Genomic DNA, 20,509 nt, shown 5'->3' on the forward strand with positions numbered 1-20,509 from the left:
TTTCTTCAGAAAAACTAGAACTTTCATGTGCCTTAATAACAAACTCTTATGTAATCTGGAAATATAAATAATTGTCAACTCTCTAAGCTGTTTAGACATGGAGAAATTACAGAATCTTGCCTAGCCATGATTGGTTGAGATAATGAGGGTGTGGGACATTCAGGTGAAAGAGAGTCTATTCTGTGACTCAAGGCTTCTCCGTCAAATGGCACGTCCTGCTCTCTGCTACCGTGGATATTTCAAAGATCCATTGGATTTACTAATATTTTCATCATGGACTACATGCAAAGTGTATCTACAGCTTTCAATACCAGTGTTGTCCTGAATACAGCCGCTGGTATCGACACAGTTCTGTCTACTGTGGCTAAAGCAGTCTGAACTGGTTGAAGCTGAGTGGGAAGGATTATTTAGAAAGTGTTTGTCTGCCATGAATTATCATAATCCATACACCGGTAAGAGTCTACAGGTAAAATGCTAAAATAGCTACATGTACATACGTTATTGTCTCAACTGTATCAAAAAGTCATTTTCATATTAGCTATATAGCTAGCTAGACAGTTGCATACAGGTACCGTTATAGCTTGCCATTGTTTATAGAAGTCTTCTAAGTCCCTATAGCAACAAGCCATTGTTTACAGAAGTATTCTAAGTCCCTATAGCAACAAGCCATTGTTTACAGAAGTCTTCTAAGTTCCTATAGCAACAAGCCATTGTTTACAGATGTCTCGTTGCGGGATGAAGCAACGTTAAGACAGAAAGCTGAGCTGTTACAGTTGCATTCTGCCGTGAAAGCATCCCCGGACTAGCAACAAGCCCAGTAAACATATATTTCTGAGAAGGCAGGACTTTTGCAACGAAAGACCGTGGACATTACGATGTCCTGGCTAAGGGTTACACTAACCCTAACAAAGAGCAGTACTGTAGCTATACAACAGTAGAAGGATCTGATGATCTAACCTAACAAAGAGCAGTACTGTAGCTATACAACAGTAGAAGGATCTGATGATCTAACCCTAACAAAGAGCAGTACTGTAGCTATACATCAGTAGAAGGATCTGATGATCTAACCCTAACAAAGAGCAGTACTGTAGCTATACAACAGTAGAAGGATCTGATGATCTAACCCTATACAACGAGCAGTACTGTAGCTTACAACAGTAGAAGGATCTGATGATCTAACCCTAACAAAGAGCAGTACTGTAGCTATACAACAGTAGAAGGATCTGATGTCTAACCCTAACAAAGAGCAGTACTGTGCTATACAACAGTAGAAGGATCTGATGATCTAACCCTAACAAAGAGCAGTACTGTAGCTATACAACAGTTGAAGGATCTGATGGTCTAACCAACTAAGAGCAGTACTGTAGCTATACAACAGTAGAAGGATCTGATGATCTAACCCCAACAAAGAGCAGTACTGTAGCTATACAACAGTAGAAGGATCTGATGATCTAACCCTAACAAAGAGCAGTACTGTAGCTATACAACAGTAGAAGGATCTGCATGGTACTAACCCTAACAAAGAGCAGTACTGTAGCTATACAACAGTAGAAGGATCTGATGATCTAACCCTAACAAAGAGCAGTACTGTAGCTATACAACAGTAGAAGGATCTGATGATCTAACCCTAACAAAGAGCAGTACTGTAGCTATACAACAGTAGACAATGTAATAATGTTAATGGTTTGCCTAATCAGGTAACCTGGTGAGATAATGTTCAGAGAATCCATTTTGGCAATTTGGTGAAAGTATTCCTTTTCTAAATATATGTAACTACATGAGACTGAAAAGGGACGGTGGGTCACATATTTGGTTGTGATAGTTGCAAAATACCTATTTTGGATGCAGCACTTGTTAGCTTGAATGCTAACGCTCATTAACAGGCTGGTAGCAAAGCTAGCCAAAGAGCATTTTACTGGTTGAAGTTGAAGTGTTTTTTAAAGTATAAAGCAGTTGATTTGAGACGATGGCACAAACATTATATTAAACAGGACGTTCAAACGAGCCTTCCAATTATAATCCAAAAGTAGTGTGAAATGCAGTCTGTAAATGGAGGCTATTTTTGCTGGCAGCCTCTGAGAACTCCTTGAGTTTACCCCACGGTGGTGAAATTGGGAATACCGACACAGATCTTAATGCTGCTATTCTTGCAATCACAGAAATGGGCCTATATTGGTGATCAAAAGTCATCTGGCAAAGTGCTTAGGGTTTCAGAAACTTTAATAACTCATTTCTAGCCTAGAATCATTCACTATACTAGTGAAAAAACAAGACAGAATATGGCTGTCGTTGCTCACTTGATGTCTTATTAAGACAATTGTCAAATAAACATGAATTACAGACGTAAATTGTTGTACAACATCATGGACATCACCTTTTAGCTCAAATAAACAGTGGATTTCTGCTGTTGTGGGACTTTAACCATCTGTCTGACTTTGTTGTTCACACAGGAGAGAGACGTGACTATCGTGGATCCTCTGGGGAGCCTCAACAACATCATGAAGCTGACAAGGCAGAGAAGAGTCTTTCCACATCAGAACATCTCAAGAAACACCAGCGGAAACCCACAGGGAAGAAATCTCACCACTGCTCTGACTGTGGGAAGAGTTACTCAAGCTCAGATTCACTAAAAGTACACACGAGAATTCACACTGGAGAGAAACCTTATAGCTGTGATCAATGTGGGAAGAGTTTTACTACATCTAACCAGCTGACTATACACCAGAGAACACACACAGTAGAGAAACCTTACCACTGCTCTGACTGTGGGAAGAGTTTTTGTTCATCAGGACAGTTAAAATCACACCACATAACACACACAGGAGAGACATTTTACAGCTGTTATCAATGTGAGAAGAGTTTTAGTCACTCAAGCAGCCTGATAGTACATCAGAGGATCCATACAGGTGCGAAGCCTTATAGCTGTGATCAATGTGAGAAGAGTTTTAGTCACTCAAGCAGCCTGATAGTACATCAGAGGATCCATACAGGAGAGAAACTCCATAGCTGTGATCAATGTGGGAAGCATTTTGTTGCATCTAGCCAGCTGACTAGACACCAGAGAACACACACAGGAGAGAAGCCTTATAGCTGTAATCAATGTGGGAAGCGTTTTGTTACATCTAGCTGTTGTATTATACACCAGAGAACACACACAGGAGAGAAACCTTATAGCTGTGATCAATGTGGGAAGAGTTTTAGTCACTCAAGCAGCCTGATAGAACATCAGAGGATCCATACAGGAGAGAAGCCTTTTAGCTGTAATCAATGTGGGAAGCGTTTTGTTGCAGCTAGCCAGCTGACTAGACACCAGAGAATACACACAGGAGAGAAGGCTTTTAGCTGTAATCAATGTGGGAAGCGTTTTGTTACATCTAGCTGTTGTATTATACACCAGAGAACACACACAGGAGAGAAACCTTATAGCTGTAATCAATGTGGGAAGCGTTTTGTTGCAGCTAGCCAGCTGACTAGACACCAGAGAATACACACAGGAGAGAAGGCTTTTAGCTGTAATCAATGTGGGAAGCGTTTTGTTACATCTAGCTGTTGTATTACACACCAGAGAACACACACCGGAGAGAAACCTTACCACTGCTCTGACTGTGGGAAGAGTTACTCAAGCTCAGATTCACTAAAAGTACACACGAGAATTCACACTGGAGAGAAACCTTATAGCTGTGATCAATGTGGGAAGAGTTTTACTACATCTAACCAGCTGACTATACACCAGAGAACACACACAGGAGAGAAACCTTATAGCTGTGATCAATGTGGGAAGAGTTTTGTTACATCTAGCAGACTGAAAACACACAGGAGGACACACACAGGAGAGAAATCTTATAGCTGTGATCAATGTGGCAAGAGATACTCTGGTAAAAGATCACTGATTAAACATCAGAAAATTCATACATGAAGGAGCTGTTTCTTGATATCAATGAAATAATGTCACAATGTATAATGTTTTAACATTGTAGAAGGAGTATTTTAATTATTCACAATGTAGAACCCTAAACGTTTTCCCCGTTCTATTGATTTCAGCGTGATATGGATATTAGCCTCATCGGGGAAAATCCAGGCTCTGAATTGAAAGAGTACTATTGATGTGATTAACAAAAAGTGATTGAGAAATAAAGTGTTGTGTTACACTTACCTCGTTGACGACCCACTTGAATCAAAATGCAACACTTCTAAATGTAGCTAGCTGTTTTCTACAAATTGTCCTCTGACCAGTGATGTACACATTATTCCCAGATTCCGTGTGGTTTTTGAGCTGTTAGTTTTAACAGGACGTGCAACCTCATCTCCCCCCTCTCCTGCAATTGATTTCAACGTGATGTTGATGTAAATGTAAATGCATCACTCCAAAATGTAGCTGACTGTCTTCTGCAGGTTGTCCTCTAACCAGTGAGGTAAAAGATATCTTCCATTTTATTGTGTTTTTTTAGTTGTGTTAGTTTCAACATCACATACAACCTGATTTCCCCCCTAATCGATATCAGTGATTTATTGCCACTTGTCAAAACAACAGTGTTTTTGGTGCTTGTGCAGTTCATAAGGTGCTCGAAAAAAAAATTCAAGCAATTTGATTACAATTGTGGAACATGTTTGTGTCGATAGTACATTTTATGTTTTTAATTGATCACAAACTGTTTCTGCATATTGGTTATTGATTTGGACACGTTAAAACTGTGTTTTGACATTGTATCCCACCTAGCAAAATGTCATTGAAAAGACGTCCAATGTAAATTTGGTTTTGTCCAATCTACGTTCGGTTTTGGGTGAAAGTTGAAAATACGTATTTTTTTTAAACAACTTAATTTCAACGTACTTGCATCCTATTCACTTGAAGCCAGTATCAATAATTGGTCTATGAATGTTTTATTCATTAACAATCATACGTTATTCCAGTATTTACACACAGTATTTCTTGACAACATTCAAGTGCTAATTGTCTTTATTCCACTACTGAAGAAGCACGACTCAAATCACCTACTCATATTTCAAACATCCAGCCTGACAAAAGAGACATTTTTTATTATTCCATGCCTCACCATTAAGTGAATTATTGCCAATACATATTAACAAAGGGGTTTCCAATCTGTTTTGATATTTCATCATATTTACATTTCATGTAACATTTAGTAATCATAATTATTTATATGTTGGATATTACATGATATTCTTACTATTTTAATCAATACCAGCTAATTTCCTTAGAATGCTCATTTGATTGATGTGTAGTAATTTTCTTTTTCTTTATTTGTATTAGTTTTTTCCTTTGAAGCTGCGTTGCATCCATGTCTGAAATGTGCTATATAAATAAAGCTTGATTTGATTTGAACATATTGCAAAACAAATTAACCCAATGACTGACCAATCAGACTTGCAAAACCAATGAACAAATAAGTGCAAAAGCAACACATATCTTGGTCCATCTTAGTATGAAAAAACAGCATCAATTCAGTATATCTTTCACTGTGTCAAAATTGTGCATGGTATGTAAGTTTGGTATCTCTTTTCAACCAATCAAGTACATTTTTGTTGAAAATTAAAAATGTTCAAATCAACAATACGTCAAAGGATTCAACTACTGAAAACTGAAACAAACAAATGGATCAAACAGATCAATCTTTTCAAGCCTGCTGGCATGGTAAATACTCTACCAGGGGCATGCTTGAGGTGGTCTCCCACAGCTCTGCATATGTCATGTTCTGTGGCCTTGCCGTTCCATTTCTTGACTGCCCCTCCAACACAGAAAGAAACACATTTAGTCATATTATATAAAACCCTCAAAGTAATGGATATGGAGCATCTACGGCCTCAGTTACACCCGACACTTAAATGTGGCTTCTGTCATCCGATCAAGCTGCATTAGATCTGGATGCACAAAAGTCACAATGTGCTCGAATTAGGTTTAGATCTGCCAGGATGGGTTCGGAGTTTGACAGTCTGGACGCAGTCCGGCCACCAAATCTGCATAAGCAATGTTAAAAGATGGGGTGAATGATTGGGGAAAGTACATTCTGCACTGAACAAAAATATAAACGCATCATGTAAAGTGTTGGTCCCAGGAGAGAAGCTTTACCACTGTTCTGACTGTGGAAAGAGTTTTGTTTCGTCAGGAAGTTTAAAATCACACCAGAGAACACACACAGGAGAAAAATCTCATAGTTGTGATCAATGTGACAAGATATTCTGATAAAAGATATCTGGTTAAACATCAGACAATTCATACATGAAGGAGTTGTTACATGAAATCCATAGATTAGGGCCTAATGAACTTCAACTCAGTAAAATCTTTGAAATTGTTGTATGTTGTGTTTATATTTTTGTTCAGTATACACAAATTACCTTCATACTAACAAAGAACAAATGTGTGACAATTTGCACTAATGTAAATTAACATAGATGATGGAACATGTTCCCTTTTGCTCACGTGATGAACCGCTAAGGGGACATAAATATTTACCATCTAAACCATGTGTGACCTCTCACCTCTCTGGCTGTAGAAGTGTTCTTCCTAACCAGTCCCTCAACAGCTCTCTGACTGAGCTCCACCCTCACTGGGTCTTCAGAGGAGAGGAAGGCTGAGGAGGGATGGAAGGATGAATGGATCAATCAGTCAACAAGGACAGGACTTTGCGGACACCACAGAGTGGGCGGACAGGCTGTGTGAAAGGCGAAGCTTCTGGAAGGCCGGCTGGACCAGCACGGGAGAGTTGAAATAAAGGGAGCTGCAGTCAGTTGTGTTGTAAAAGCAAGCAGAGCAGAAACTGGCTACTCTTTAGTTGACTGATGTAACTGGGCAAGGTAACTGCTGTTTAACTTAACAGAACAAATACAAACTAGTGCTGTTGAGCTATTAGCTAGTGTAAATGACATGTACTGTTAATGTTTTTGTAGCCTTTGTTTTGTCCCGTTTCAGAAGTAGATGAACTTGGCTTTTACCAGTTGATGTACCGTAACAAATTACCCCAACCTTAACCACACTGCTAACCATTATGCTATGCTAACCATAATGCTATGCTATGCTAACCATAATACTATGCTATGCTAACAATAATGCTAACATTAGCTATTCTTTTTTGCCTCAATCACACTAGACCTGAATCAAATGATGAAACCAACGGCTGAAACGATTGAAGACCGATATTATGAAGTTTTTTTTTTTCAGTGCAATGTTGAGTTTTTTTATTAGTCAGTATAGCAATGTAACGTTATTGGTCTGTCAGTTTCCCAAGCTAATTCCCCTACCTTTCACACTGACACGGTAATAAACAGCTCTATGGGCTTCACTGTCGGGGTGCAGTGTCAGTACACAACGCTGTGCTCATCATGTCTTAGCAGGATCAGATGGTGTCCCAGCAGGGTCAGACAGCCAGGGAAGACCAGTCTGCGGAGCTCAGGTGAATTTTGCAGCGGTCTAAGGCACTGTGTCTCAGTGCTTGAGGCGTCACTACAGACCGAGTGGCGCCAGTGGTCTAAGGCACTGCGTTTCAGTGCTTGAGGCGTCACTACAGACCGAGTGGCGCAGCGGTCCAAGGCACTGCGTTTCAGTGCTTGAGGCGTCACTACAGACCCCCTGGTTCGATTCCAGGCTGTATTACAACCGGCCGTGATTGGGAGTCCCATAGGGGCGGTGCACAATTGGCCCAGCGTCGTCGGGTTTGGCCGGTGTAGGCCGTCATTGTAAATAAGAATATGTTCTTAACTGACTTGCCTAGTTAAATAAAGGTAAAATAAATAAATACATGTACACCAAGGTATTTATTTGTCATGCCTCCTTTTAGGGGGATCAGATGGTGACAGCAGGGTCAGGCAGCCAGGGAAGACCAGGCTGGGATGGAGCTGAGTTGTAATTTTTGCAGATACAACACTTTATTCTATCTGTGCAGCAAACACTGGACAAGCCAGAAGCTTCAAAGATTGAAACTATTTTAAGGCAGACTGACAAAACCTCCAAAGTTAATTTACAAACTGTATCAGGGGTTGATAGAGGCTTTTCCCGATGACACAAAACATGTCAAACAAAAATGTGAGGAAGACCTGGTAGAAGCTATTGATGATCATGAATGGATACAGATACAGTGGGGGAAAAAAGTATTTAGTCAGCCACCAATTGTGCAAGTTCTCCCACTTAAAAAGATGAGAGAGGCCTGTAATTTCCATCATAGGTACACGTCAATTATGACAGACAAAATGAGGAAAAAAAATCAAGAAAATCACATTGTAGGATTTTTTATGAATTTATTTGCAAATTATGGTGGAAAATAAGTATTTGGTCAATAACAAAAGTTTCTCAATACTTTGTTATATACCCTTTGTTGGCAATGACACAGGTCAAACGTTTTCTGTAAGTCTTCACAAGGTTTTCACACACTGTTGCTGGTATTTTGGCCCATTCCTCCATGCAGATCTCCTCTAGAGCAGTGATGTTTTGGGGCTGTCGCTGGGCAACACAGACTTTCAACTCCCTCCAAAGATTTTCTATGGGGGTTGAGATCTGGAGACTGGCTAGGCCACTCCAGGACCTTGAAATGCTTCTTACGAAGCCACTCCTTCGTTGCCCGGGCGGTGTGTTTGGGATCATTGTCATGCTGAAAGACCCAGCCACGTTACATCTTCAATGCCCTTGCTGATGGAAGGAGGTTTTCACTCAAAATCTCACGATACATGGCCCCATTCATTCTTTCCTTTACACGGATCAGTCGTCCTGGTCCCTTTGCAGATAAACAGCCCCAAAGCATGATGTTTCCACCCCCATGCTTCACAGTAGGTATGGTGTTCTTTGGATGCAACTCAGCATTCTTTGTCCTCCAAACACGACGAGTTGAGTTTTTACCAAAAAGTCATCTGACCATATGACATTCTCCCAATCCTCTTCTGGATCATCCAAATGCACTCTAGCAAACTTCAGACGGGCCTGGACATGTACTGGCTTAAGCAGGGGGACACGTCTGGCACTGCATGATTTGAGTCCCTGGCAGCGTAGTGTGTTACTGATGGTAGGCTTTGTTACTTTGGTCCCAGCTCTCTGTAGGTCATTCACTAGGTCCCCCCCCGTGTGGTTCTGGGATTTTTGCTCACCGTTCTTGTGATCATTTTGACCCCACGGGGTGAGATCTTGTATCCCAGATCGAGGGAGATTATCAGTGGTCTTGTATGTCTTCCATTTCCTAATAATTGCTCCCACAGTTGATTTCTTCAAACCAAGCTGCTTACCTATTGCAGATTCAGTTTTCCCAGCCTGGTGCAGGTCTACAATTTTGTTTCTGGTGTCCTTTGACAGCTCTTTGGTCTTGGCCATAGTGGAGTTTGGAGTGTGACTTTGAGGTTGTGGACAGGTGTCTTTTATACTGATAACAAGTTCAAACAGGTGCCATTAATACAGGTAACGAGTGGAGGACAGAGGAGCCTCTTAAAGAAGAAGTTACAGGTCTGTGAGAGCCAGAAATCTTGCTTGTTTGTAGGCGACCAAATACTTATTTTCCACCATAATTTGCAAATAAATTCATTAAAAATCCTACAATGTGATTTTCTTGATTTTTTTCCCTCATTTTGTCTGTCATAGTTGACGTGTACCTATGATGAAAATTACAGGCCTCTCATCTTTTTAAGTGGGAGAACTTGCACAATTGGTGGCTGACTAAATACTTTTTTCCCCACTGTATGTTTGAATGCCCAGTCATGTTCATATAATCTTAGACATAGTTTAAGACCATCCATAGAACGTACTATGTGCCAGTGAAACTGAATTACATGCACTCAGAAATGTAATTCCTCTGCTGGAGGTGTAAAACACAAAAGGGGATATACAGTAATTGCATATTTTATGGTCTTGTGAAGGCTGGTGGAATTCTGGCAAAGAGTATGTCCTTTTATCTCAGCATGTCTACAGATTCTCCCTTCTCCCTGCTTTTTGTTTGCTTGGAAATGTTGATACTGGAGACTGTTATCAGAAGAAACTGTGTAATCAAGCATTTATAGCGGCTAGGAAATGCATTGCCATTAATTGGAAGGTTGGTTATCCTCCCACAATGTCACAATGGATGGGAGAAATGTCAAGTAATGTATCACCAGATTAGATTTATTACAGGATGAAGGGTCTACTGGGTAACTTTCATAAGGTCTGGATGCCTTCTATCAGATACTGGACGACTAAAGGAGTCTGGATTGAAAACACGCCCACATCAAGGGAGATACCTATTTAGAAATCCCTAGCTGCTGGGCTGCTCAGTCCTGGCCCTGGGGGTCTGCTGGGCTGCTCAGTCCTGGCCCTGGGGGTCTGCTGAGCTGCTAGTCCTGGCCCTGGGGGTCTGCTGGGCTGCTCAGTCCTGGCCCTGGGGGTCTGCTGTACTGCTCAGTCCTGGCCCTGGGGGTCTGCTGGGCTGCTCAGTCCTGGCCCTGGGGGTCTGCTGGGCTGCTCAGTCCTGGCCCTGGGGGTCTGCTGTACTGCTCAGTCCTGGCACTGGGGGTCTGCTGTACTGCTCCTGGCCCTGGGGGTCTGCTGGGCTGCTCAGTCCTGGCCCTGGGGGGTCTGCTGTACTGCTCCTGGCCCTGGGGGTCTGCTGGGCTGCTCAGTCCTGGCCCTGGGGGTCTGCTGGGCTGCTCAGTCCTGGCCCTGGGGGTCTGCTGTACAGCTCAGTCCTGGCCCTGGGGGTCTGCTGGGCTGCTCAGTCCTGGCCCTGGGGGTCTGCTGGGCTGCTCCTGGCCCTGGGGGTCTGCTGGGCTGCTCAGTCCTGGCCCTGGGGGTCTGCTGTACTGCTCCTGGCCCTGGGGGTCTGCTGGGCTGCTCAGTCCTGGCCCTGGGGGTCTGCTGTACTGCTCAGTCCTGGCCCTGGGGGTCTGCTGGGCTGCTCCTGGCCCTGGGGGTCTGCTGGGCTGCTCAGTCCTGGCCCTGGGGGTCTGCTGTACTGCTCCTGGCCCTGGGGGTCTGCTGGGCTGCTCAGTCCTGGCCCTGGGGGGTCTGCTGTACTGCTCAGTCCTGGCCCTGGGGGTCTGATGGGCTGCTCAGTCCTGGCCCTGGGGGTCTGCTGGGCTGCTCAGTCCTGGCCCTGGGGGTCTGCTGGGCTGCTCAGTCCTGGCCCTGGGGGGTCTGCTGGGCTGCTCAGTCCTGGCCCTGGGGGTCTGCTGTACTGCTCAGTCCTGGCCCTGGGGGTCTGCTGTACTGCTCCTGGCCCTGGGGGTCTGCTGTACTGCCCAGTCCTGGCCCTGGGGGTCTGCTGTACTGCTCCTGGCCCTGGGGGGTCTGCTGGGCTGCTCAGTCCTGGCCCTGGGGGTCTGCTGTACTGCTCAGTCCTGGCCCTGGGGGTCTGCTGGGCTGCACAGTCCTGGCCCTGGGGGTCTGCTGGGCTGCTCAGTCCTGGCCCTGGGGGTCTGCTGTACTGCTCCTGGCCCTGGGGGTCTGCTGGGCTGCTCAGTCCTGGCCCTGGGGGTCTGCTGGGCTGCTCAGTCCTGGCCCTGGGGGTCTGCTGGGCTGCTCAGTCCTGGCCCTGGGGGTCTGCTGGGCTGCTCAGTCCTGGCCCTGGGGGTCTGCTGGGCTAGTCAGTCCTGGCCCTCGGGGTCTGCTGGGCTGCTCAGTCCTGGCCCTGGGGGTCTGCTGTACTGCTCAGTCCCGGCCCTGGGGGTCTGCTGTACTGCTCAGTCCTGGCCCTGGGGGTCTGCTGTACTGCTCAGTCCTGGCCCTGGGGGTCTGCTGTACTGCTCAGTCCTGGCCCTGGGGGGTCTGCTGGGCTGCTCAGTCCTGGCCCTGGGGGGTCTGCTGGGCTGCTCAGTCCTGGCCCTGGGGGGTCTGCTGGGCTGCTCAGTCCCGGCCCTGGGGGTCTGCTGGGCTGCTCAGTCTTGGCCCTGGGGGTCTGCTAAGCTGCTCAGTCCTGGCCCTGGGGGTCTTCTGGGCTGCTCAGTCCTGGCCCTGGGGGTCTGCTGGGCTGCTCAGTCCTGGCCCTGGGGGTCTGCTGAGCTGCTAGTCCTGGCCCTGGGGGTCTGCTGGGCTGCTCAGTCCTGGCCCTGGGGGGTCTGCTGTACTGCTCAGTCCTGGCCCTGGGGGTCTGCTGGGCTGCTCAGTCCTGGCCCTGGGGGTCTGCTGGGCTGCTCAGTCCTGGCCCTGGGGGTCTGCTGTACTGCTCAGTCCTGGCACTGGGGGTCTGCTGTACTGCTCCTGGCCCTGGGGGTCTGCTGGGCTGCTCAGTCCTGGCCCTGGGGGTCTGCTGGGCTGCTCAGTCCTGGCCCTGGGGGTCTGCTGGGCTGCTCCTGGCCCTGGGGGTCTGCTGGGCTGCTCAGTCCTGGCCCTGGGGGTCTGCTGTACTGCTCCTGGCCCTGGGGGTCTGCTGGGCTGCTCAGTCCTGGCCCTGGGGGTCTGCTGTACTGCTCAGTCCTGGCCCTGGGGTCTGCTGGGCTGCTCCTGGCCCTGGGGGTCTGCTGGGCTGCTCAGTCCTGGCCCTGGGGGTCTGCTGTACTGCTCCTGGCCCTGGGGGTCTGCTGGGCTGCTCAGTCCTGGCCCTGGGGGTCTGCTGTACTGCTCAGTCCTGGCCCTGGGGGTCTGATGGGCTAATCAGTCCTGGCCCTGGGGGTCTGCTGGGCTGCTCAGTCCTGGCCCTGGGGGTCTGCTGGGCTGCTCAGTCCTGGCCCTGGGGGTCTGCTGGGCTGCTCAGTCCTGGCCCTGGGGGTCTGCTGTACTGCTCAGTCCTGGCCCTGGGGGTCTGCTGTACTGCTCCTGGCCCTGGGGGTCTGCTGTACTGCCCAGTCCTGGCCCTGGGGGTCTGCTGTACTGCTCCTGGCCCTGGGGGTCTGCTGGGCTGCTCAGTCCTGGCCCTGGGGGTCTGCTGTACTGCTCAGTCCTGGCCCTGGGGGTCTGCTGGGCTGCACAGTCCCTGGCCCTGGGGGTCTGCTGGGCTGCTCAGTCCTGGCCCTGGGGGTCTGCTGTACTGCTCCTGGCCCTGGGGGTCTGCTGGGCTGCTCAGTCCTGGCCCTGGGGGTCTGCTGGGCTGCTCAGTCCTGGCCCTGGGGGTCTGCTGGGCTGCTCAGTCCTGGCACTGGGGGTCTGCTGGGCTGCTCAGTCCTGGCCCTGGGGGTCTGCTGGGCTAGTCAGTCCTGGCCCTGGGGGTCTGCTGGGCTGCTCAGTCCTGGCCCTGGGGGTCTGCTGTACTGCTCAGTCCCGGCCCTGGGGGGTCTGCTGTACTGCTCAGTCCTGGCCCTGGGGGTCTGCTGTACTGCTCAGTCCTGGCCCTGGGGGGTCTGCTGTACTGCTCAGTCCTGGCCCTGGGGGTCTGCTGGGCTGCTCAGTCCTGGCCCTGGGGGGTCTGCTGGGCTGCTCAGTCCTGGCCCTGGGGGGTCTGCTGGGCTGCTCAGTCCCGGCCCTGGGGGTCTGCTGGGCTGCTCAGTCTTGGCCCTGGGGGGTCTGCTGGGCTGCTCAGTCCTGGCCCTGGGGGTCTGCTGGGCTGCTCAGTCCTGGCCCTGGGGGTCTGCTGGGCTGCTCAGTCCTGGCACTGGGGGTCTGCTGGGCTGCTCAGTCCTGGCCCTGGGGGTCTGCTGGGCTGCTCAGTCCTGGCCCTGGGGGTCTGCTGTACTGCTCAGTCCTGGCCCTGGGGGTCTGCTGTACTGCTCCTGGCCCTGGGGGTCTGCTGTACTGCCCAGTCCTGGCCCTGGGGGTCTGCTGTACTGCTCCTGGCCCTGGGGGTCTGCTGGGCTGCTCAGTCCTGGCCCTGGGGGTCTGCTGTACTGCTCAGTCCTGGCCCTGGGGGTCTGCTGGGCTGCACAGTCCTGGCCCTGGGGGTCTGCTGGGCTGCTCAGTCCTGGCCCTGGGGGTCTGCTGTACTGCTCCTGGCCCTGGGGGTCTGCTGGGCTGCTCAGTCCTGGCCCTGGGGGTCTGCTGGGCTGCTCAGTCCTGGCCCTGGGGGTCTGCTGGGCTGCTCAGTCCTGGCCCTGGGGGTCTGCTGGGCTGCTCAGTCCTGGCCCTGGGGGTCTGCTGGGCTAGTCAGTCCTGGCCCTGGGGGTCTGCTGGGCTGCTCAGTCCTGGCCCTGGGGGGTCTGCTGTACTGCTCAGTCCCGGCCCTGGGGGTCTGCTGTACTGCTCAGTCCTGGCCCTGGGGGTCTGCTGTACTGCTCAGTCCTGGCCCTGGGGGTCTGCTGTACTGCTCAGTCCTGGCCCTGGGGGTCTGCTGGGCTGCTCAGTCCTGGCCCTGGGGGTCTGCTGGGCTGCTCAGTCCTGGCCCTGGGGGGTCTGCTGGGCTGCTCAGTCCCGGCCCTGGGGGTCTGCTGGGCTGCTCAGTCTTGGCCCTGGGGGTCTGCTGGGCTGCTCAGTCCTGGCCCTGGGGGGTCTTCTGGGCTGCTCAGTCCTGGCCCTGGGGGTCTGCTGGGCTGCTCAGTCCTGGCCCTGGGGGTCTGCTGGGCTACTCAGTCCTGGCCCTGGGGGTCTGCTGGGCTGCTCAGTCCTGGCCCTGGGGGTCTGCTGGGCTGCTCAGTCCTGGCCCTGGGGGTCTGCTGGGCTGCTCAGTCCTGGCCCTGGGGGTCTGCTGGGCTGCTCAGTCCTGGCCCAGGGGGTCTGCTGGGCTGCTCAGTCCTGGCCCTGGGGGTCTGCTGGGCTGCTCAGTCCTGGCCCTGGGGGTCTGCTGGGCTGGTCAGTCCTGGCCCTGGGGGTCTGCTGGGCTGCTCCATCCTGGCCCTGGGGTCTGCTGGGCTAGTCAGTCCTGGCCCTGGGGTCTGCTGGGCTGCTCAGTCCTGGCCCTGGGGGTCTGCTGTACTGCTCAGTCCCGGCCCTGGGGGGTCTGCTGTACTGCTCAGTCCTGGCCCTGGGGGTCTGCTGTACTGCTCAGTCCTGGCCCTGGGGGTCTGCTGTACTGCTCAGTCCTGGCCCTGGGGGTCTGCTGGGCTGCTCAGTCCTGGCCCTGGGGGTCTGCTGGGCTGCTCAGTCCTGGCCCTGGGGGGTCTGCTGGGCTGCTCAGTCCTGGCCCTGGGGGTCTGCTGGGCTGCTCAGTCCTGGCCCTGGGGGTCTGCTGTACTGCTCAGTCCTGGCCCTGGGGGTCTGCTGGGCTGCACAGTCCTGGCCCTGGGGGTCTGCTGGGCTGCTCAGTCCTGGCCCCTGGGGGTCTGCTGTACTGCTCCTGGCCCTGGGGGTCTGCTGGGCTGCTCAGTCCTGGCCCTGGGGGTCTGCTGTACTGCTCAGTCCTGGCCCTGGGGGTCTGCTGGGCTGCACAGTCCTGGCCCTGGGGGTCTGCTGGGCTGCTCAGTCCTGGCCGTGGGGGGTCTGCTGTACTGCTCCTGGCCCTGGGTGTCTGCTGGGCTGTCTCAGTCCTGGCCCTGGGGGTCTGCTGGGCTGCTCAGTCCTGGCCCTGGGGGTCTGCTGGGCTGCTCAGTCCTGGCCCTGGGGGTCTGCTGGGCTGCTCAGTCCTGGCCCTGGGGGTCTGCTGGGCTAGTCAGTCCTGGCCCTGGGGTCTGCTGTACTGCTCAGTCCTGGCCCTGGGGGTCTGCTGTACTGCTCAGTCCTGGCCCTGGGGGTCTGCTGTACTGCTCAGTCCTGGCCCCGGGGGGTCTGCTGTACTGCTCAGTCCTGGCCCTGGGGGTCTGCTGGGCTGCTCAGTCCTGGCCCTGGGGGTCTGCTGGGCTGCTCAGTCCTGGCCCTGGGGGGTCTGCTGGGCTGCTCAGTCCCGGCCCTGGGGGTCTGCTGGGCTGCTCAGTCTTGGCCCTGGGGGTCTGCTGGGCTGCTCAGTCCTGGGCCTGGGGTCTTCTGGGCTGCTCAGTCCTGGCCCTGGGGGTCTGCTGGGCTGCTCAGTCCTGGCCCTGGGGGTCTGCTGGGCTGCTCAGTCCTGGCCCTGGGGGTCTGCTGGGCTGCTCAGTCCTGGCCCTGGGGGTCTGCTGGGCTGCTCAGTCCTGGCCCAGGGGGTCTGCTGGGCTGCTCAGTCCTTGCCCTGGGGGTCTGCTGGGCTGCTCAGTCCTGGCCCTGGGGGTCTGCTGGGCTGCTCAGTCCTGGCCCTGGGGGTCTGCTGGGCTGCTCAGTCCTGGCCCTGGGGGTCTGCTGTACTGCTCAGTCCCGGCCCTGGGGGGTCTGCTGTACTGCTCAGTCCTGGCCCTGGGGGTCTGCTGTACTGCTCAGTCCTGGCCCTGGGGGGGTCTGCTGTACTGCTCAGTCCTGGCCCTGGGGGTCTGCTGGGCTGCTCAGTCCTGGCCCTGGGGGTCTGCTGGGCTGCTCAGTCCTGGCCCTGGGGGGTCTGCTGGGCTGCTCAGTCCTGGCCCTGGGGGTCTGCTGGGCTGCTCAGTCCTGGCCCTGGGGGTCTGCTGGGCTGCTCAGTCCTGGCCCTGGGGGTCTGCTGGGCTAGTCAGTCCTGGCCCTGGGGGTCTGCTGGGCTGCTCAGTCCTGGGCCTGGGGGTCTGCTGTACTGCTCAGTCCCGGCCCTGGGGGTCTGCTGTACTGCTCAGTCCTGGCCCTGGGGGTCTGCTGTACTGCTCAGTCCTGGCCCTGGGGGTCTGCTGTACTGCTCAGTCCTGGCCCTGGGGGTCTGCTGGGCTGCTCAGTCCTGGCCCTGGGGGTCTGCTGGGCTGCTCAGTCCTGGCCCTGGGGGTCTGCTGGGCTGCTCAGTCCTGGCCCTGGGGGTCTGCTGGGCTGCTCAGTCCTGGCCCTGGGGGTCTGCTGTACTGCTCAGTCCTGGCCCTGGGGGTCTGCTGTACTGTTGGTTGTCACTCTGGCCTTGGCCTAACACACTCAAAACCAATATTGAACGTTTCACTAACATCCTAAAGCTGAGTGGGGTGTGTTGGGTTGGAGCGCTGCAGGGCAGTGGACCCCCAGGGGGGCAGGACGATCCTAAAGAGCTCTACAGTACTATTAGGCAGTGTTGTAGTACGCGAGTCGGGTCTCGAGACCAAATATTGAGTGTCTCGGTCTTAATAATAATAATAATAATAATATGCCATTTAGCAGACGCTTTTATCCAAAGCGACTTACAATCATGTGTGCATACATTTTTACGTATGGGTGGTCCCGGGGATCGAACCCACTACCCTGGCGTTACAAGCGCCGTGCTCTACCAGCTGAGCTACAGAGGACCGGTGTCGGATACATTTATACTCTGAATTGACTCGGTCTCGGACGGTGAGGACTCCCGAGACCAGCCGAGACCAGCAGAGTAGAAAACTCATCATTATCAGCTTCCATTTAGTCAGTGCATAAAACCGCTTATCCAGGCCAAATATATACACTCCTTCATTGATACATTAATATCTTAACAACGTTATCTATGATAGACTTGTTTGATCAGTGGTGAACCTATAGGCCTTCAGTGGTGACAGTGGTGAACCTATAGGTCTTCAGTGGTGACAGTGGTGAACCTATAGGCCTTCAGTGGTGACAGTGGTGAACCTATAGGTCTTCAGTGGTGACAGTGGTGAACCTATAGGCCTTCAGTGGTGAACCATAGGCCTTCAGTGGTGAACCTAGGGCCTTCAGTGGTGAACCTATAGGCCTTCAGTGGTGAACCCATAGGCCTTCAGTGGTGACAGTGGTGAACCTATAGGCCTTCAGTGGTGAACCTTAGGCCTTCAGTGGTGACAGTGGTGAACCTATAGGACTTCAGTGGTGACAGTGGTGAACCTATAGGACTTCAGTGGTGACAGTGGTGAACCTATAGGCCTTCAGTGGTGACAGTGGTGAACCTATAGGACTTCAGTGGTGACAGTGGTGAACCTATAGGACTTCAGTGGTGAACCTATAGGCCTTCAGTGGTGAACCTATAGGCCTTCAGTGGTGACAGTGGTGAACCTATTGGCCTTCAGTGTTGAACCTATAGGCCTTCAGTGGTTACAGTGGTGAACCTATAGGCCTTCAGTGGTGACAGTGGTGAACCTATAGGTCTTCAGTGGTGACAGTGGTGAACCTATAGACCTTCAGTGGTGACAGTGGTGAACCTATAGGCCTTCAGTGGTGACAGTGGTGAACCTATAGGACTTCAGTGGTGAACCTATAGGCCTTAAGTGGTGACAGTGGTGAACCTATAGGCCTTCAGTGGTGACAGTGGTGAACCTATAGGCCTTCAGTGGTGAACCTATAGGCCTTCAGTGGTGACAGTGGTGAACCTATAGGCCTTCAGTGGTGAACCTATAGGCCTTCAGTAGTGAACCTATAGGCCTTCAGTGGTGAACCTATAGGCCTTCAGTGGTGACAGTGGTGAACCTATAGGCCTTCAGTGGTGAACCTATAGGCCTTCAGTGGTGACAGTGGTGAACCTATAGGCCTTCAGTGGTGACAGTGGTGAACCTATAGGCCTTCAGTGGTGAACCTATAGGCCTTCAGTGGTGAACCTATAGGCCTTCAGTGGTGAACCTATAGGCCTTCAGTGGTGAACCTATAGGCCTTCAGTGGTGACAGTGGTGAACCTATAGGACTTCAGTGGTGAACCTATAGGCCTTCAGTGGTGAACCTATAGGACTTCAGAGTGTGACAGGTTCGTGATTCTGAAAGAACAGCAACCGTAATACCAGAGAACTCATGTAGGAGAGTTCACTTTTTGTAAACACAAAGGGCCAGTGGTGTAGTGGAGACTATACGCAGGTATAAACCGTAAACCCACTTCCTTTTTCAGTGGGCGTTGCGTAATACTCATTGGTTAATCCCTACTGATGCATGTGATAGTAATGTAGTGGAGGAATACGACTTATCAATTACAGAGCATTCGGAAAGTATTCAGACCCCTTGACTTTTTACACACTGTGTTACGTTACAGCCTTATTCTAAAATGTATTAAATATTTTTTTCCCTCATCAATCTACACACAATAACCCCATAATGACAAAGCAAAAACAGTTTTAAAAATGTGTGTGCAAATGTATTACAAATAAAAATAAAACGTATTTACATAAGTATTCAGACCCTTTGCTATTAGACTCGAAATTGAGCTCAGGTGAATCCTGTTTCCATTGATCATCCTTGAGATGTTTCTACAACTTGATTGGAGTCCACCTGTGGTAAATTCAATTGTTTTGCCATGATTTGGAAAGGCACACACCTGTCTATATAAGGTCCCACAGTTGACAGTGTATGTCAGAGCAAAAACCAAGCCATGAGGTCAAAGTAATTGTCCGTAGAGCTCCGAAACAAGATTGTGTGGAGGCACAGATCCGGTGAAGGGTACCAAAACATTTCTGCAGCATTGAAGGTCCCCAAGAACACAGTGGCCTCCATCATTTTTAATGGAAGAAGTTTGGAACCACCAAGACTCTTCATAGAGTTGGCCGTCCGGCCAAACTGAGCAATCGGGCGAGAAGGGCCTTGGTCAGGGAAGTGACCAAGATTCCGATAGTCACTCTGACAGAGCTCCAGAGTTCCTCTGTGGAGATGGGAGAACTTTCCAGAAGGACAACCATCTCTGCAGTACTCCACTAATCAGGCCTTTATGGTAGAGTGGCCAGACGGAAGCCACTCCTCAGTAAAAGGCAAATGACAGCCCGCTTGGAGTTTGCCAAAAGGCACCTAAAGGACTCTCAGACCATGAGAAACAAGATTCTCTGGTCTGATGAAACCAAGCGTCATGTCTGGAGGAAACCTGGCACCATTCCTACGGTGAAGCATGGTGGTGGCAGCATCGTGCTGTGGCGATGTTTTTTCAGTGGCAGGGACTGGGAGACTAGTCAGGATCGAGGAAAGATGAACGGAGCAAAGTACAGAGAGATCCTTTTTTACATGTTTTATTATTATTATTTAATTTTTTCGTGATATCCAATTGGTAGTTACAGTCCCGTACGGACTCGGGAGAGGCAAAGGTCGAGAGCCATGCGTCCTCCGAAACACGACCTGCAAAGCCACACTGCTTCTTGACACACTGCTCGCTTAACGGGAAGCCAGCCGCACCAATGGAGGAAACACCATACAGCTGGTGACCTGAAGTCAGCGTGCATGCGCCCGGCCGCCACAAGGAGTCGCTAGAGCACGTTGGGAAAAGGACATCCAATACGCTGGGCCAATTGTACGCCGCCTCATGGGTCTCCCGGTCGCGGCTGGCTGCGATACAACCCGGGATCGAACCCGGATCTGTAGTGATGCCTCTAGCACTGCGATGCAATGCCTTAGACCGCTGCACCACTCGGGAGGCCCACAGAGAGATCCTTGATGAAAATCTGCTCCAGAGCGCTCAGGACTTCAGACTGGGGTGAAGGTTCACCTTCCAACAGGACAACGACCCTGAGCACACAGCCAAGACAACGCAGGAGTGGCTTCGGGACAAGTCTCAATGTCCTTGAGTGGCCCAGCCAGAGCCGAGATCTGAAAATAGCTGTGCAGTGACACTCCCCAACCATCAAAATGTGGAAAAAGGGAAGGGGTCTGAATACTTTCCGAATGTTGCTAAAATGCTGTCAGTTCCACTTTAAATGCAACAGTGTTTCACACACAGAAGTTATTTTCAAAGAGATGGCTAACAACAGCAAGCTGCAATAAAAAGCACAGTTCCACAAGATGACGATCATTTGAAAGTTAACTTCTTGTTGAAAGTTATTCTTGAAAAGGAAGAAGCTAACAAATTAG

The 20,509-nt window shown here is 50.9% G+C and overlaps 1 protein-coding gene across 1 annotated transcript; it reads left to right on the forward strand.

The window, feature by feature from the left end:
• Positions 1 to 1,777: 1,777 nt before the first annotated feature.
• Positions 1,778 to 4,228, forward strand: LOC123488953 (zinc finger protein 271-like). The gene is made up of 2 exons (XM_045219681.1): positions 1,778 to 1,796; positions 2,505 to 4,228. The coding sequence occupies exons 1-2, from the start codon at positions 1,778 to 1,780 to the stop codon at positions 3,914 to 3,916; spliced, it is 1,431 nt and encodes a 476-aa protein (XP_045075616.1). The 3' UTR covers positions 3,917 to 4,228.
• Positions 4,229 to 20,509: the final 16,281 nt, after the last annotated feature.

Source organism: Coregonus clupeaformis, unplaced genomic scaffold, assembly GCF_020615455.1.
Source record: "Coregonus clupeaformis isolate EN_2021a unplaced genomic scaffold, ASM2061545v1 scaf2616, whole genome shotgun sequence".
Lineage (NCBI taxonomy): Eukaryota > Metazoa > Chordata > Actinopteri > Salmoniformes > Salmonidae > Coregonus > Coregonus clupeaformis.